This window comes from Bufo gargarizans, chromosome 5 (assembly GCF_014858855.1).
Source record: "Bufo gargarizans isolate SCDJY-AF-19 chromosome 5, ASM1485885v1, whole genome shotgun sequence".
Taxonomy (NCBI): Eukaryota; Metazoa; Chordata; class Amphibia; order Anura; family Bufonidae; genus Bufo; species Bufo gargarizans.
In genome coordinates this window covers 451,023,474-451,043,703 of record NC_058084.1, presented here as the reverse complement: position 1 = coordinate 451,043,703, position 20,230 = coordinate 451,023,474, and the positions used below count along the sequence as shown (strand labels likewise).

The 20,230-nt window shown below is 42.6% G+C and overlaps 1 protein-coding gene across 1 annotated transcript in view; it reads left to right on the top strand.

The window, feature by feature from the left end:
* Positions 1 to 20,230, top strand: part of PTER (phosphotriesterase related) — a 67,780-nt gene that overhangs the window by 34,841 nt on the left and 12,709 nt on the right. The window contains exon 2 of the mRNA XM_044294104.1: positions 13,812 to 14,262. Coding sequence (XP_044150039.1) covers positions 13,831 to 14,262 — 432 coding nt within the window. The 5' untranslated portion in view covers positions 13,812 to 13,830. The remainder of the gene's footprint in view (positions 1 to 13,811; positions 14,263 to 20,230) is intronic.

The following is a 20,230-nucleotide window of genomic DNA, read 5'->3' as shown; positions in this document are numbered from 1 at the left end:
AATGCTCAGGTAGCCCGTGGCATTTAAACGATGGCCAATTGGCACTAAGGGGCCTAAAGTGTGCCCAGAAAACATCCCCCACACCATTACACCACCACCAGCCTGCACAGTGGTAACAAGGCATGATGGATACATGTTCTCATTCTGTTTACGCCAAATTCGGACTCTACCATTTGAATGTCTCAACAGAAATCGAGACTCATCAGACCAGGCAACATTTTTCCAGTATTCAACAGTCCAATTTTGGTGAGCTCGTGCAAATTGTAACCTCTTTTCCTATTTGTAGTGGAGATGAGTGGTACCCGGTGGGGTCTTTTGCTGTTGTAGCCCACCTTTCTTTCCCATTCTGACATTCAGCTTGGAGTTCATTAGATTGTCTTGACCAGGACAACCCTACATGCATTGAAGCAACTGCCATGTGATTGGTTGACTAGATAATCGCATTAATGAGAAATAGAACAGGTGTTCCTAATAATTCTTTAGGTGAGTGTATATTTCTAACATCACAAAAATATAGTGGCCAATATGGGGGAACTGTCTCAACCACAAACACTGTAGCGTGTCTTTCATTGGGCAAGCAGTCCCACCGCATGTGAACCACAAAATACCGTGGCAAGTATGGGGGAGCTGCTCAAACCCCAAACACTGTAGCGTGCTTATCATTGGGGGAGCAATCCCACCGCATGTGGACCGCAGCAAACGACCATCCCGAGCAAGTAATGCATCCAAAGGAGGACGCCAGCGCGGTCCACATGCACCACAAAAACATCCTACACAAACAGGAGCATTGTGCGGATGAAAATACAATCATATAAATCACTGAAAAAAACACCAAACAGATATACCACTGACTATACTAGCTGGTCATACAAGCAGATAATAAAAGCTGAGACTTTTGCCAATATATTCCTGTCAGGAAGATATCGGAGCCCATCATGCACCACGTCACGGTCACTCAGCATGGCAAGGGGTCCTACCACTGCACTAACTATGGTGTGAACACGGTCTGAAGGTGATGAAATCCAGCTCACAGCCAGGCTTCCACACAACCGCACAGCAGGTCAGCTAATGCAATGTGAACACAGCCAGACTGTAAGCCACACCCATATCAGACCATGTGATGGAGGTTTCCAGGTGTAACAGAATGTTCAATTGCCAGATAGAGGCCCATTCAATACATATAAAACAACAAGACAAAAATATAGTGGCCAATATGGGGGAACTGTCTCAACCACAAACACTGTAGCGTGTCTTTCATTTGGCGAGCAGTCCCACCGCATGTGAACCACAAAATACCGTGGCAAGTATGGGGGAGCTGCTCAAACCCCAAACACTGTAGCGTGCTTATCATTGGGGGAGCAATCCCACCGCATGTGGACCACAGCAAACGACCATCCCGAGCAAGTAATGCATCCAAAGGAGGACGCCAGCGCGGTCCACATGCACCACAAAAACATCCTACACAAACAGGAGCATTGTGCGGATGAAAATACAATCATATAAATCACTGAAAAAAACACCAAACAGATATACCACTGACTATACTAGCCGGTCATACAAGCAGATAATAAAAGCTGAGACTTTTGCCAATATATTCCTGTCAGGAAGATATCGGAGCCCATCATGCACCACGTCACGGTCACTCAGCATGGCAAGGGGTCCTACCACTGCACTAACTATGGTGTGAACACGGTCTGAAGGTGATGAAATCCAGCTCACAGCCAGGCTTCCACACAACCGCACAGCAGGTCAGCTAATGCAATGTGAACACAGCCAGACTGTAAGCCACACCCATATCAGACCATGTGATGGAGGTTTCCAGGTGTAACAGAATGTTCAATTGCTAGATAGAGGCCCATTCAATACATATAAAACAACATCACAAAAATATAGTGGCCAATATGGGGGAACTGTCTCAACCACAAACACTGTAGCGTGTCTTTCATTTGGCGAGCAGTCCCACCGCATGTGAACCACAAAATACCGTGGCAAGTATGGGGGAGCTGCTCAAACCCCAAAAACTGTAGCGTGCTTATCATTGGGGGAGCAATCCCACCGCATGTGGACTGCAGCAAACGACCATCCCGAGCAAGTAATGCATCCAAAGGAGGACAGCAGCGCGGTCCACATGCACCACAAAAACATCCTACACAAACAGGAGCATTGTGCGGATGAAAATACAATCATATAAATCACAGAAAAAAAACACCAAACAGATATACCACTGACTATACTAGCCGGTCACACAAGCAGATAATAAAAGCTGAGACTTTTGCCAATATATTCCTGTCAGGAAGATATCGGAGCCCATCATGCACCACGTCACGGTCACTCAGCATGGCAAGGGGTCCTACCACTGCACTAACTATGGTGTGAACACGGTCTGAAGGTGATGAAATCCAGCTCACAGCCAAGCTTCCACACAACCGCATAGCAGGACAACTAATGCAATGTGAACAAAGCAAGACTGTAAGCCACACCCATATCAGACCATGTGATGGAGGTTTCCAGGTGTAACAGAATGTTCAATTGCCAGATAGAGGCCCATTCAATACATATAAAACAACATCACAAAAATATAGTGGCCAATATGGGGGAACTGTCTCAACCACAAACACTGTAGCGTGTCTTTCATTTGGCGAGCAGTCCCACCGCATGTGAACCACAAAATACCGTGGCAAGTATGGGTGAGCTGCTCAAACCCTAAACACTGTAGCGTGCTTATCATTGGGGGAGCAATCCCACTGCATGTGGACCGCAGCAAACGACCATCCTGAGCAAGTAATGCATCCAAAGGAGGACGCCAGCGCGGTCCACATGCACCACAAAAACATCCTACACAAACAGGAGCATTGTGCGGATGAAAATACAATCATATAAATCACTGAAAAAAACACCAAACAGATATACCACTGACTATACTAGCCGGTCATACAAGCAGATAATAAAAGCTGAGACTTTTGCCAATATATTCCTGTCAGGAAGATATCGGAGCCCATCATGCCACGGTATTTTGTGGATCACATGCGGTGGGACTGCTCGCCCAATGAAAGACACGCTACAGTGTTTGTGGTTGAGACAGTTCCCCCATATTGGCCACTATATTTTTGTGATGTTGTTTTATATGTATTGAATGGGCCTCTATCTGGCAATTGAACATTCTGTTACACCTGGAAACCTCCATCACATGGTCTGATATGGGTGTGGCTTACTGTCTGGCTGTGTTCACAATGCATTAGCTGACCTGCTATGCGGTTGTGTGGAAGCTTGGCTGTGAGCTGGATTTCATCACCTTCAGACCGTGTTCACACCATAGTTAGTGCAGTGGTAGGACCCCTTGCCATGCTGAGTGACCGTGACGTGGTGCATGATGGGCTCCGATATCTTCCTGACAGGAATATATTGGCAAAAGTCTCAGCTTTTATTATCTGCTTGTATGACCGGCTAGTATAGTCAGTGGTATATCTGTTTGGTGTTTTTTTCAGTGATTTATATGAGTGTATATTTCTCCTGAAAAAAAAAATGCATGTCAAAAATGTGTGACCGCACAAAACCCCCCCACAAAAAAGGCTTGTAAAAAAGAAACCAATAGAAACTACCGCAAAACAGGAAGGAGGCCTTAGCGTGAGACCACATGGTCCGATGATGCGCGTATCAATGACTGCATGACTTTGCTACACTGTATAGGCATGAATTACATTTGGTTTTTGCCACGGAAATGGCTGTGGATTTCACCCTATCCCTTTTAAAGAGTGAAATCCGCGGTGGAGGACTGCTGACATGCTTCAGAAGTCAAATCCGCACCGCAGGTCAGTTTTCCGCTGCTGATTTGTTACAAAGTGTGTGGATGACATTTTTTCAAGTCATCAAATTTTCTGGGACTGTATAACATACAATATTTGCTGCATATTCACCAGGTGTGAACCCACCCTTAGGCCTCTTATTGAATTAGTGAATTGGTCTCCATGAACGTATCTATTGACTTTAATGTGAGTATTCATTCACACATCAGTGGTTTTCCACGGACCGTGGATCCATGGTAACACCATGGAAGCATGTCCCTTGTTTGTCTGTGATTATAGATCCCTCATGCACATTATAGTCCATGGGTCCATAAAAACCATGGACACAACGCGGATGCCATCCATGTTTGGTCTTTGGTTTTCATGGATCTTCACTAGGAAATAAATTTTCAGCCCATGATTGTCCGGGGAATACAGATGAAACATGGAGAGCAAAAAAAAACAGATACACGAATCATTCACCGACATCTTTATAAATGAACCACTGACCTTCTTGCCATGGATGTCATCAAGGACACGGACATGTGAAAGAAGCCATATAGTTATTCACTTGCTGATAAGAAAAAGTACGTTAGCAGAGATGGGATTTTTAAAGAACTACTGCTCAGAATATATTATCCCTTTCCTGACTCCATTTCCATTTTTTCCCATAGCCATATAAGGGCCTGTATTTTTGTGGGACAAGTTGTACTTTATGAAGTGGGTTTGAAAACACGGGATCCGTTAATTCTTTTTGTTTGCTTTTATATTTTTTAAAACTTTTTTAACTTTATTTTTAAGTATGGGGGAGCTGCTCAAACCCCAAAAACTGTAGCGTGCTTATCATTGGGGGAGCAATCCCACCGCATGTGGACTGCAGCAAACGACCATCCCGAGCAAGTAATGCATCCAAAGGAGGACAGCAGCGCGGTCCACATGCACCACAAAAACATCCTACACAAACAGGAGCATTGTGCGGATGAAAATACAATCATATAAATCACAGAAAAAAAACACCAAACAGATATACCACTGACTATACTAGCCGGTCACACAAGCAGATAATAAAAGCTGAGACTTTTGCCAATATATTCCTGTCAGGAAGATATCGGAGCCCATCATGCACCACGTCACGGTCACTCAGCATGGCAAGGGGTCCTACCACTGCACTAACTATGGTGTGAACACGGTCTGAAGGTGATGAAATCCAGCTCACAGCCAAGCTTCCACACAACCGCATAGCAGGACAACTAATGCAATGTGAACAAAGCAAGACTGTAAGCCACACCCATATCAGACCATGTGATGGAGGTTTCCAGGTGTAACAGAATGTTCAATTGCCAGATAGAGGCCCATTCAATACATATAAAACAACATCACAAAAATATAGTGGCCAATATGGGGGAACTGTCTCAACCACAAACACTGTAGCGTGTCTTTCATTTGGCGAGCAGTCCCACCGCATGTGAACCACAAAATACCGTGGCAAGTATGGGTGAGCTGCTCAAACCCTAAACACTGTAGCGTGCTTATCATTGGGGGAGCAATCCCACTGCATGTGGACCGCAGCAAACGACCATCCTGAGCAAGTAATGCATCCAAAGGAGGACGCCAGCGCGGTCCACATGCACCACAAAAACATCCTACACAAACAGGAGCATTGTGCGGATGAAAATACAATCATATAAATCACTGAAAAAAACACCAAACAGATATACCACTGACTATACTAGCCGGTCATACAAGCAGATAATAAAAGCTGAGACTTTTGCCAATATATTCCTGTCAGGAAGATATCGGAGCCCATCATGCCACGGTATTTTGTGGATCACATGCGGTGGGACTGCTCGCCCAATGAAAGACACGCTACAGTGTTTGTGGTTGAGACAGTTCCCCCATATTGGCCACTATATTTTTGTGATGTTGTTTTATATGTATTGAATGGGCCTCTATCTGGCAATTGAACATTCTGTTACACCTGGAAACCTCCATCACATGGTCTGATATGGGTGTGGCTTACTGTCTGGCTGTGTTCACAATGCATTAGCTGACCTGCTATGCGGTTGTGTGGAAGCTTGGCTGTGAGCTGGATTTCATCACCTTCAGACCGTGTTCACACCATAGTTAGTGCAGTGGTAGGACCCCTTGCCATGCTGAGTGACCGTGACGTGGTGCATGATGGGCTCCGATATCTTCCTGACAGGAATATATTGGCAAAAGTCTCAGCTTTTATTATCTGCTTGTATGACCGGCTAGTATAGTCAGTGGTATATCTGTTTGGTGTTTTTTTCAGTGATTTATATGAGTGTATATTTCTCCTGAAAAAAAAAATGCATGTCAAAAATGTGTGACCGCACAAAAACCCCCCACAAAAAAGGCTTGTAAAAAAGAAACCAATAGAAACTACCGCAAAACAGGAAGGAGGCCTTAGCGTGAGACCACATGGTCCGATGATGCGCGTATCAATGACTGCATGACTTTGCTACACTGTATAGGCATGAATTACATTTGGTTTTTGCCACGGAAATGGCTGTGGATTTCACCCTATCCCTTTTAAAGAGTGAAATCCGCGGTGGAGGACTGCTGACATGCTTCAGAAGTCAAATCCGCACCGCAGGTCAGTTTTCCGCTGCTGATTTGTTACAAAGTGTGTGGATGACATTTTTTCAAGTCATCAAATTTTCTGGGACTGTATAACATACAATATTTGCTGCATATTCACCAGGTGTGAACCCACCCTTAGGCCTCTTATTGAATTAGTGAATTGGTCTCCATGAACGTATCTATTGACTTTAATGTGAGTATTCATTCACACATCAGTGGTTTTCCACGGACCGTGGATCCATGGTAACACCATGGAAGCATGTCCCTTGTTTGTCTGTGATTATAGATCCCTCATGCACATTATAGTCCATGGGTCCATAAAAACCATGGACACAACGCGGATGCCATCCATGTTTGGTCTTTGGTTTTCATGGATCTTCACTAGGAAATAAATTTTCAGCCCATGATTGTCCGGGGAATACAGATGAAACATGGAGAGCAAAAAAAAACAGATACACGAATCATTCACCGACATCTTTATAAATGAACCACTGACCTTCTTGCCATGGATGTCATCAAGGACACGGACATGTGAAAGAAGCCATATAGTTATTCACTTGCTGATAAGAAAAAGTACGTTAGCAGAGATGGGATTTTTAAAGAACTACTGCTCAGAATATATTATCCCTTTCCTGACTCCATTTCCATTTTTTCCCATAGCCATATAAGGGCCTGTATTTTTGTGGGACAAGTTGTACTTTATGAAGTGGGTTTGAAAACACGGGATCCGTTAATTCTTTTTGTTTGCTTTTATATTTTTTAAAACTTTTTTAACTTTTTTTTTTTTTCCCCCCCCCCCCCCCCCCCCGGGGACTTGAACATGTCCTCATTGGATTGCATATGCCATAGACATCATTACTTTACTATTGAAGTCTATGACAAAATCCCTATGTTCCTATGAAGCTCTGCCTGAGACAGGGCTTAATAGGAACTTTACAATGGCAGGCCTGAGAGCCTTCTAAAGGCATCTCGTTGCAAAAGTAACCAAACAGCTCCTTTGATCCTGTCGCAATGGGGGCATTAGGTCATTAAATAAAGCCCCTTACCTCTAAACAACAGCTCAGATGGCATGGTTGCAATTAACCATTTCATCTGGGGTTAAAAAATGTGCCTGCTTGGAGTAGTCTATGATCACGGATACTGCCATCAGGCTATGGCGCCAGCTCAGCTCCTGTACAGACGCTGTATTTAAAGACCCAACTTCTGCCGTACATGTATGGCGGATGTTGGGAAGAAGTGGCAACATTTATGAAGGCTTCCATTAAACATGGGGGCAGGTTTAACAATGAGGATGCGCTGCTATGCCCACATGCCTTGTGCCATATCTGTTAAGTGTCTTGAAAAATGGATTTTAAAACATAATTTTTTTTATTTTTGTCATGTTGAACATTTTTGCACATTTTTTCTGCCATTTTTCCCTTCCTTTAGAGAAGCCTATGGGAAAATTTGCTGAAAAATTGTTGTGAGTAATCGGCCAAAGAGAATGGGTGTGGTGGCAGCAGCAAGGATAGTGGTAGTGGTAACTGGCCAAATAGGATGGGAGTGGTAGCATTAGTGAGGATAGTGGTAGTGATAACTCACAATGGCAATCTTTCTTCAGCTCTCCCTGAGCTGAGCTTCCACACTGAAGGGAGGAGCACACCCTTTCTTCTATCTGGGACACACCCTACTTTGGGGCTCTCATGTACGATCGTGCTCTGGGGTGCCCCTGGTGTTGGTGGGTGTCATAGGGTGCAAGGAAGGGATCCCTTAAAGGGGCTCACCTTGGTGGCAATGGTTGTATATATGGTCCAATGAAGAGTTTTTTTTGTTTTGTTTTTTTCTTAATAAATACGTTTTTGTTTTTGCTTGTAAATAGACCCTAAAGATGGCAAAAATCTGACATTGCAATGTTCCCATAAATGGATTACCATACAATAGAACAGGGTCCCGAATGTTACGGCCAGAATGCAAAGTCTACAGTGTGGCCATATTATGACTGAGTGAATCTGGTCATATGCTAAATTTCTGCGTACAGATACCGAAACATAATGGCATTCCAGGACTATTTTTCAGTTGCTTGGTCATCTGGCTATTTATCAATGTCATCGTCCTGCTGGTTCCTAAGGGAAGATGTAAAGTTACAGTACCTGTATTAAAACTTTAAAAGTTGTAAAAAAAAAAGTTGGTCTTCTAACTTATGGAGAGTTTCAGATGCATTCGGTCTACAAGACTGGTTATAAACACATTCATCTCAGGCTGTAAAATGTTGAGCTCAGAATGAAGTCCTCTGGCTCAGTGATAAAACCTTATTCCGACTCGTAAACATTGACGACATGAAGAAGTAGAGCAATATTCTAAGGGGAAAAAAATTCACTTTCACGTTTCTTTTTGACATTTGCAGATTGGAAAATTCAGCAAATTTATCAATACTGTAAGTGCAGGCCTGGTGGATGTATTTTAGGGAGCACACAATAAATGTAATATTCTCTTCTAATCTGGATTATTTATCAGTATCGAGCGTTCTTTTTCCTGCTGGCAAATTTGCCTGAAATCTCAAGGGCACGCGGAAAAACATAGCCGGATTAAATGGGACCTGGTGAAGCTGCTTTCTTAGATTCACAGTATAATATTGTATCGTAAACTTAGAGCCATGGGTCAAAATAAAGATTTAAAAAAAAGGAAAAAAGAATCCTGGGTTATCCTATGATTAATGTAAAAAATAAAAAACATCATATAGTACATGACCATCTCTTTCTAACAAAGCTAGGACCAGCCCTGTTCCTCACATGGATCCAGAGATCTTCCCATTTATTGCACTGATTAGATTTATACTAAGCTGGCAGCTCAAGGGGAGTGTCTTTTCTGTTGCAGTTTAGGGGGCGTGTCTCAGCTCTCCCTATCACAGCTCCGGAGGAAGCTAAAGGATGAAACTGAGCATGTGCGGCCATCTTAGTGAGAAGGACAAAGAAATAAGAAAAAAAATAAAGGGCAGGTGGCGCTATACAGATACTTTATATTGAATAACTCACTGGCTATGCAAAAATTTTTATTACATGCAATTACAAAAGAATTCAGATCCAGGTGCTGGTTTAAAAACAGTAGAATATTTTTAATGGGACAACCCATTTAATGATAGATTCTTTCATGTCTACCTTTTTGTTTCTGCTTTCAGTGGTGGGCGATTTGTAGTATGTGATTTTCGGCAACTACAATTAATTAGGCTTTCAACCCTGTATTATGGAGCTATAGACATTCCATGTGCCACCATACGTTGCCTCCATACTATGGAGATATTCTGCACTAGAAACGATAGGGGTCATTTATTAAGACCGGAGTTTTAGACGCCAGTCTTAATAGCCCCTTTAGCTAGCGACGGTTCTACCGAAGTTATGAAAAGGCGCCGGCCTCTCCATAACTTCGGCGTATCCATCGCCAGTCTAAAGGTTCCTTGCTGTCTTACATTTAGACCATTTTCTACGCTTAAAACAGGCATAGTCGACCCATCCCCTTCCCCGCCCACGACATGCCAACTTTTTAAAAACCTGGCGTGAGCAGGGAAAAGTGGCAGATTGCAGTGCAGATAACTTATGGCATATATAGGCATATTTCTGGATAGTAAATGACCCCCTATGTATTGAGCGAAGAATATTTCCTTAAAGAGCACCAACATGATCAACCCTATTAAACCAGGCACATTGCCTGGTAGAGTTGATCATCATAAAGAATTTATTTTGGTGCCCCTTTATTTTGGGTTCTGCAGCAGGATATATCATGAGGCAGGGGCACATTAATACTGGGTGGCATCTTTCCTTGCTGTGATACAGGCGGCCACTCTGGTGTATGTCATTACAAGCTCTTGCAACTTGGACCTGTAGTTCAACCAAGGTGGTTGTTGGCTGCTGTGTTGCCTCATCCAATCCAAGATTTTCTCAGTAGTGGAGATATCTGGTCTTCGAGCTGGCCAAGAGAGGTGCTGGATACCCTGAGCATGCTGTGTGGTGCGGGCAGTGTATAGCTGGGCGCTATCTTGTTGGAACAACACATCTACTAACTGAGTAAAAAAAAGCTAAGTATGACTGGTTCCACGATGTCCTGACCTTACTAAAGATTTGTCAATGTTCCCTCCTTGAATATCAGAGGGATACATGCATTGTAGCTGATGGCTCCCTACATCATGACACCTGGTGTTGGTCCTGTGTGTCTCCACACAATGCATGATGGAAGGAGGTGCTCTCCAGCCCTCCTGAGAGTTTTGATGCTGCCTTTATTTGTGCCAAAGCAGAACCTTCTTTCATCACTGAAGACTATCGTTTGCCATTCATGCCTCCAATGGGGTCTCTCGGCACACGTGAAGGTGCTCTTGGCGATGATGAAGGGTCAGTGGCAAACAAGCTATCAGAGTGCATAAATGCAGTCCTACATCAAGATGTTTTCTTATGGTCCGGGCAGTTACTACACAGGCTACTATGGAACCAACTTATGATGAGGCTGTCCTTTGAGTTACAGCAGCTCTTATACCACCATCTTGGTATGCATCTGTCTTCACTGTCCAGAACCCTCTCTATATGTGTGGGTGCCCTCCTTCACCACTGTCTATACCACCGATACAGAAGCTTCTCATCCAACTCTTTCTGAGATTTGATGGATGGACCATCCAGCTTTTCGAAGTCCCATTATTCTGCCCTTTTCACAGTCCTGTAAGAGAGAAGGTGAAAAACAGTGCTGTGAGACAAAATCAACAGTGATGCCTGACACAAAAGTCTGTGGAGCATCTGTATGTAAAGTAAGGATCTTGGAACTTTGATCACTACATGTAAGGCTACTTTCATACTAGCTCTTTTGCTGGATCCGGCAGGGCTCAGCAGAAACGCTTCTGTTACTGATAATACAGTACAACCATCTGCATCCATTATGAGCAGATCCGGTTATATTATCTGTAACATAGCCAAGACGGATAAGTCATGAACTCCATTGAAAGTCAATAGGGTACGGATCCATTTTCTATTGTGTCAGATTGTGTCAGAGTTAAACGGATCCGTCCCCATTGACTTGCATCGGGGGTCATGCTGGATCCGTCTTGCTCTCCGGTATGGGAACGCAACTAAATGGAACGGAATGCATTTTCGAGCATTCAGTTTTGTTCAGTTCAGTTTTTATCCCCATTGACAATGAATGGGGACAGAACTGAAGCCTTTTTTTGCCGGTATTGAGCCCCTATGACGGATCTTAATACCGAAACTAAAACGCTAGTGTGAAAGTAGCCAAAAGTCAGCAATGCCATTTTGAAAAATTGTATCTGTCAGCAGTTTTGAGCCTACGAAACTGGCTGACCTGTTACATGTGCGCTTGGCAGCTGAAGACATCTGTGTTGGTCCCATGTTCATATGTGCCCGCATTGCCGAGCAAAATGAAGTTTTAATATATGCAAATGAGCATCTAGGAGCAATGGGGGCGTTACCATTACACCTAGAGGCTCTTCTCTCTCTGCAACTGCTGTGTCCTATCCATTTTAATTGACAGGGCCAGGCAGGGGAAACATCATTATGCCTGGCCCTGTGGAGAGGGCACGGCAGTTGCAGAGAGAGTGGAGCCTCTAGGTTTAATGGCAACACCTCCGTTGCTCCTAGAGGCTCATTTGCAGATGCACTTTAATCTTAACTATTTCCTGGTGTTCTTTTTTTTTATTTTTCTGGTAGTGCTATTTTGCCAGAATTTGAATTTTAAGATTGTGGAGTATGTTGAGCTGTGTTATAAGCAAACATATTCTCAAATACATATATATATATATATATATATATATATATATATATATATATATTTATACTTTACCTTTAAATACCTATAATCAAGATGATAAGTTTGGTATCAGTTGGGTCTTTTTGACATTTTTATTGAAGACCACATCCGGATTGTACAGTACATGCATATACATCATACAGATTCAATGTGTCATTGCACCATGGAAAAATATTTCCTTGACTCTCCAGTTCTACCTTCCACATTGTCTTCCTTTCTATTGTATTTTTAAAAACCATGTAACAGATGAAAGAAAATGAACACAGCTTCCCTCTTCCTCAGGGGACCGCACAAAGGCCCCCTCCAGCTACATCTCCAGTCTTTCCAGTATAACTTTAGGATCTCTGTGTTTATAACAAGTCGTGTATTCAGAAGAGCTCTTGAGTGCCCATATTTCATCCTGTGTAAAAGAATGAACAATATATTTTTGTTCCATTGTTTGAGTCTTTCTCTGTCCACTTTGTATATCAGCAGTAAATGGTTGTGTTATTATCTCTCTCATTGCCAGTGTTGTAACCGGTGCCACAGGAAACACTTTTAGGAAATTGTCCTATTTTATGCGGGCATTAAGGAAAAAGTTTTGATAAAGTAGCGTGCCACCTGCTAAGACTCATGTGGGCAGACCCGGATTCCCAACGAGTCATGCATTCCTATACCAGCTATGCGCAAATCCAGACCTGATTGCATGTTCCTGCACAGAGGTGTGCTAATTAAATTTCCAGGAAGGTAAATAAATTAGTTCAGGTGACCAACAAGAATAAAAGGTCGTTTGTGAATTGCTATTCTGACCTGGGTGCTAACAGAGGGATATGAGACATCTGCTCTCCAAATCACATGGGGTGTATATGGTGTAGCTATCTGTACTAGACAAAAGAACATGTAATATTTGAAAACCCAGCCATAATTCATGTTGGGAATAATTCACCAAGATATTCATAATCAAAAGATTCAGACACTTCTCTGTTTGCAAGTCCCAGAAGTTTCGGCTTTGGGGAACCTGATCATCAAATATCGGTTCCAGTTCTTCATATTTCATAGGCATGTGTGATATCCCTAGACTGGTAAAAATATGATTGGAAATCTGGTGGTCATAGCATCTTTCTAGGAGATATCTACCAAACATTATGGCTCAATCTACAAAACTGAGATATAGCTGGAGACTTTTGTGCATATAATTACTCAGCCTCTAGCCGCACGACTAAGAGGAGGCCTACGTGGGCTGGGCCTGGACCCTTTAAAAATATCTCAAGAACTAACACACAGTCATATCCCGGAGATACACCTAGTCTGTAGATCTGTTGGCCATCTGTGGTCATCGTGACAGTGATGACAGGTTCCGTTACGTTTGGATCATCTACTGTCAAATCTCTGTGGTGTAATGGTATCTCGATGTGCCAAATATCATGTATGCATTTTTGTACTTCTTTCTACAAATCCTGAACATCTGGACATTCCCAGAGATAATTTTTAGTTGTTTTTGTGTTCATTATCCTTTTGCTATCATGAAATAATAAGACATAATAAAATGAAATACTAAGACATAATAATTATTCATAGCAAATGCATATAATGAGATAAAGCCTTAGTTACAGGCGATTGTATTGACTAGATGTTTCTTACTCATTGCATCTTCACTTTCTCTTCTAGTCATTTTGGAGTAAAGAACATGTCATCTTTAAGCGGCAGAATACAGACCGTTTTAGGGCTCATCCCCCCAGATCAGCTTGGATACACCATGACTCACGAACACTTGACAATGACTTTTGAATGCTGCTATTGTCCACCACCTGCACATCAAGCCAACTTGTCCGATGGACCCATCATTATGAAGAACCTGTTCTGGCTAAAGCAAAATCCATACAGCAATAAGGAGAACCTTCTCCTGAATCAGGAAGTGGATGCAATAAAAGAAGAGCTCATTGCCTTTAAGGCCGCCAGTGGAGGCTGTATAGTGGAAAACACCACTACTGGAATCAGCAGAGACGTAAAGACCCTTAAAATGCTTGCGCAGGAGACTGGTGTCCACATTATCTCGGGGGCTGGATTCTACGTGGATGCAACTCATAGTCCTGGGACTCGGTCAAAGTCTGTTGAGCAGGTACATAAAATAATTGCTAGACATATGGCTTATTATTATCATCATTTTTTACCTTAATTACTTGATGTGAATCACCTTCTATATCATTATTGTATTGCTATCAGTGAGATAACAAATCTTTACCTATGTATGATGCCTATTGGGACACTGTGTTGAGTGTCCCCTGATGAGCCCAAATAATTACTTTTGGCGAAACGCGTTGGAGTTATGGGGCCTAAAGCAAGGTGCTGTCAACTTTTATGGCTTAGGTGCCCACGGCAAAGAACCTAAACTGGTGAACAGTGTACTTGGCATCCACTGGATTATTGCTATATATTTTGAGTATTTTTTATTGCATATCTGTACATCTCAGAATTGATTGGAACAACATTATGTATTCAGCATTTATTATTTTATGTATCTAGAATAGGCCACTGAATATACGCATTGGGCACAGTATCAAAGTTTGCCTGTGTCACCTGTCTACAGGGCCATCCTAGGGCGTACAGGAGGATCCTGAATACGGGATTGCCCCTATCGGGGCGGCCATTCCGTTCTTTAGGCAGGGATATCTAGAGCACAGGGTGAGCACTAGGGAAAGATCCCTAATTGATTGCTATTACCCCACCTAAAGAACAGCCCCTTCCAGTATCTTGGAGGATTTAGGACAACCATGTCCCGATTGTATTCATCATTATTTGTTTTTTGTACTTGTTTATTTGTTTGTGGGGTTGTTTTAATGAATGTATTAAAGGCTACGTTTTAGATTTGGGTGGTACTCTGTGAAAAATGTATAAAAATGTGTCATACTTTTTTAATCTTTGAGACAAATTTAATTAGCTTGCTGAATGTACATTAGAGAGGTTGGAAAGCTGAAAAAGCAGATTTTTGTGGCACAAACAAGAGAGTCATATATGCAGAGAAATGGAAGGTATCCATCGAAATATTGATGATGATGATGTCATCACACTCGGTGGGATCATATGATTTTGCGCAGGATCTTCAATCAAGATGGTCGAGGAGGCCTCTTCGCGCTCAAATGGATGAGGTGAGTATGAATTTTTTTTTAATTGCCATTTCAGGGAAAATTGATTTGTTACCATGAAGCACGAGGAAATTCAGCTTCACGCCGAATAGAATTTTTCAGAAAATTTGGATCAAAGTCCACCTCGGATACTTCGATTCGCTCAACACTTTAAACTATAAATGAGAAGTTGTTCTGAATTTACAAACTTGTGTTGTATAGATCTGTACTACAGTGTTCACTGAAATCATTAGTCCCCTAAGTTCCTCCATACGTCTCTGAAGGTATACAGTACTATGATGTGCAAAGGGGTTTTTATGACAAATGGAGCCACGTTCAGTCATAGATTGTCTTATGGAAGTATTCTGGTCTAGAATGGTGTGCTGTATAGAGGCGCTATATAGCAGCACATTGAACGTCTATGGCTACCTAAAACAGAGAAGAGCACATAAGGCCTTTTGGTATAAAGTTCCACTTGAACAGCTTTGGCTTGGGGCTACTCCGAAAGGCATTATCTAAGTGGCCACCTGGTATTCACCCTTTTATCCATATCTGGACTGGGATCTGAACTTTGCTGCAGGCCATTACTTCTTAGAGTAGACTCTGTTCAAGTGGCAGCTGACTGACAGAAGTTCAGGAACACTGATGTGGAGCACCAAGGGATCAGGCAAAACTGTAGTCAGGGACAGCGCAGGCAGTTTGTGCTATCTGATAAATCTGAGATCCAAAATAGGGGGATCGGGTCAGGCAGCTAAGGGTCAAATCCAGAAAACAGGTAGATGTTGGTACACAGGCAAACATAGAACAGCTGGACACTAGCAGACCCGTGGGAAGTTACCTTAAGTACCCCAAGGTGGCCAGCCATGTATTGATGGCCTATCCTAAGTATAGGTCAACAATATTATACTCTCTGAAAATCCATTTTTATCAGATTTCAGAAGACAAATCCTTTTTACTGTAAACGGAAAGGGAAAATGGGAGATGTGTTACTTCACAACTAGGCTCCAAGAACCCAGTGGGAGCCCTAGTGCCAACCATATTGGTTGTCACTCATCATTTTTTTTTCCCCATAAACAAATAAACACATTTGCCATTTGTTTTAAATTTTAGACAGAAATACCTATAATGAGTGGATTGAAGGAAAAAAAACAAGCAAAAGAAAGCACTGCATTGTTTGATGCAGTTTTTTGAGCAAATGTTAGTAGTGAATCCAGCAGGACGGAAAAGTATAAGACCTTCCTTTATATTTCCTATCTCTTATGTATACAAGAATACCTTCACTAAAAACTATGAGGTACACAATAGCCAGACAATCCCTGCCTGTAGAAGTCCGGTGTGCATTTGTAGCCCTCCTAGTAGCTAAACGGCACTCAGAAAAGTTATGTCGCACTGCTAAGCTCTGCCCTCTCACACGCTAAGGTCTGCCCTGTCACATGACTATGCTCCGCCCCATCACACTGCTAAACTCCACCCATTACACCGCTAAGCTCCACTCCCAGCTCTTAGCATGGAAGCCTAGGCACTTCTGTTAATGCATACACCTGGAAGGGACCCTTTTACCCCTGGGTCCCTCTGCAGTTGATCCAGCTCCACAGACGGTAGTTTTTTAGTTTTGTTTTTCAGATAACCACTTGTGACCAACAGCAGCCCTCCTGATCTCTGGGTCTTCAAGCCTGTCCTTGGTTTGTGTTGTGGTACAGTCTACCCCTGAGGGCACTATTATTTTTTTCTGCTGTGCAGGGCAGCATACTAAGCTGACAGATTGGCTTGGAAGATTAGTAACACCGTACTTGGATTCCAAGTCTTAGACACGTTCATTAAAATGGTTATGTGGATTTTATGCTCTATAATTTGAGGATCTTCTGTACTTTCAGGGCTCATTCAGGCTGACAGGATCTTCCTTGTTCTTCATTTCAGCCGGTAACACAATGAGCCTCCTATTAGTGGGAAATATAATGTCATATGCAGAGCAAATTTCCCGGTCGCACCTCTCCCTGCCATTAAATGTCAGGTTATTAAGGTATACTCTGCGTTAGCGCATCCTTTTAATTAATCTTGGCAACACAGTATTAAAAAAAGAAACAGGCAAACCAGTTTTCCTTCCAAAAGGACCAAAAAAATGAGTTACACTAACAGATGTTACACAGCTATCCTTTTAACCCTTTCAGGACCAGGCCTTTTTTTTTTTCTTTTTAATTTGACGTGTCACTTTATGTGGTAATATCTTTGGAACGCTTTTACTTATCCAAGCCATTCTGAAATTGTTTTCTCGTGACACATCGTACTTCATGATAATGGAAAACAAAACTTCAATCAAAATATTTCATTTTTATTTATTTAAAAAAAATCCCCAATTCACCAACAAATTGGAAAAATTCTCAACTTTCCAAATTTCAATTTCTCTACTTTTGAAACAGATAATGATACCTCATAAAACAGTTATTACTTTACATTCCCCATATGTCTACTTTATGCTTGGATCATTTTGTTGTAAATGCCATTTAATTATTTTTTTTGGGACGTTAGAAGGCTTAGAATTTTAGAAGAAAATATTAAAATCTTTAAGAAAATTTCCCAAACCTACTTTTTTAAAGGGGTTATCCGATGTCATAAACAGCCCCCCATGTGCCAGGCCCCTCACATGGAATATACTTGCCCCACTCCCTCCGCCCCTCCTGGTCCACACACCGCCGCTGCTGCTTCTCCCTGTACAAGCCTCCCTAGCGTCACCCACTCATCCCCGTCACCGCCTGCCATTGGCTGCTCCCCCCCGAAACCGGATGTTTTCATCCATGTACAAGGAGAAGCAGCAGCGGTGCGGGGACCAGGAGCAGCACAGGGATCGGAGAGCGGGGTAAGTATATTCCGTGTGAGGGGCCCGGCACATGGGGGGGCTGTTTATGACATTGGATAACCCCTTTAAGAACCAGTTTAGGTCTGAAGTCACTATGTGGGGCTTGCATAATGGAAACCCCCATAAATGACCCCATTTTAGAAACTACACCCCTCAAGTTATTTTAAAATTGATTTTACAAACTTTGTTAACCGTTTAGGTGTTCCACAAGAATTAAAGGAAAATGTAGATAAAATTTCAGAATTTCACTTTTTGGGCAGCTTTTCCTGTAATAAAGCAAGGGTTAACAGCCAAACAAAACTCAATATTTATTACCTTGATTCTACAGTTTACAGAAACACCCCATATGTGGTCGTAAACTGCTGTATGGGCAGAAGAGAAGGAGCGATATATGGTTTTTGGAGGGCAGATTTCACGGAAATAATTTTAAGTTACCATGTCACATTTGAAGACCCCCTGATGCACACCTAGAGTAGAAACTACAAAAAAGTGACCCCATTTTGGAAACTACGGGATAAGGTGGCAGTTTTGTTGGTACTATCTTGGGGTACATATCATTTTTGATTGCCCCGTATTACGCTTTTTGTGAGGTAATAACAATTGGCTGTTCTGGCACTGTTTTAATGTTTTGTGTTTTACAGTGTTCATCTGACAGGTTAAATTATGTGCTATTTTTATATAGAAGGTTGTTATGGACGCAACAATATCAAACATGTCTACTTTTATGTTTCTTTGTTTCAGTTTTACATAATAAAGCATTTTTTAAACACAAATCATGTTTTATTTTCACCATATTCTGAGATATTCTTTTTTATTTTTTGGCCGATTGTCTAAGGGCTCTTTCACACCTGCGTTCTTGTCTTCCGGCATAGAGTTCCGTCGTCGGGGCTCTATGCCGGAAGAATACTGATCAGGATTATCCTAATGCATTCTGAATGGACAGTCCGTCCTTCAGGATGCATCAGGATGTCTTCCGTTCCGGTACGGAACGTTTTTTGGCCGCAGCAAATAGCGCAGCATGCTGCGCTTTTTGCTCCGGCCAAAAATCCGGAACACTTGCCGCAAGGCCGGATCCGGAATGAATGCCCATTGAAAGGCATTCATCCGGATCCGGCCTTAAGCTAAACGTCGTTTCGGCGCATTGCCGGATGCGACGTTTAGCTTTTTCTCAATGGTTACCATGGCTGCCGGGACGCTAAAGTCCTGGCAGCCATGGTAAAGTGTAGTGGGGAGCGGGGAGCAGCATACTTACCATCCGTGCGGCTCCCGGGGCGCTCCAGAGTGACGTCAGGGCGCCCCAAGCGCATGGATCACGTGATCGCATGGATCACATGATCCATGCGCATGGGGCGCTCTGACGTCATTCTGGAGCGCCCCGGGAGCCGCACGGACTGTAAGTATACCGCTCCCCCGCTCCCCGCTCCTACTATGGCAACCAGGACTTTAATAGCGTCCTGGGTGCCATAGTAACACTGAAAGCATTTTGAAGACGGATCCGTCTTCAAATGCTTTCAGTACACTTGCGTTATTCCGGATCCGGCGTGTAAATCCGGCAAGTGGAGTACACGCCGGATCCGGACAACGCAAGTGTGAAAGAGGCCTTATGTAGGGGCTAATTTTTTTGCGGGATGAGATGCTGGTTTGATTGGTACTATTTTGGGGTACATATGACTATGCGATCACTTGGTATTACATTTTTTGTGATGTAAGGTGACAAAAAATGCTTGTTTTAGAACAGGTTTTTTTTTTTTTTTACGGCGTTCAGGTGATTGGGTGATTCATGTCACATTTTTATAGAGCCGGTCGTTACGGACGAGGCAATACCTAATACGTCTGTTTTTATTTTATTTTTCTATTTTTTCTTTTACAATTTTATGTGTTGTATTATGGTAAAGGGACAGTTTTTTTACTTGAAACTTAGTTTTTTTATTGTGGAAAATGCTTTTTTTAAACTTTTTTATTTTTACTTTTAATTTTTGTCCCACTCTGGGATTTCAACTTCTGGAGGTCTGATCCCCATCTTCCGTATAATGGAAGGCATCGGGCTGCCTTCCCTGCCATTGGATCCCCATCACTGCAGTGCAGGTACCCGATGGGGAAGTGGAGAGAAC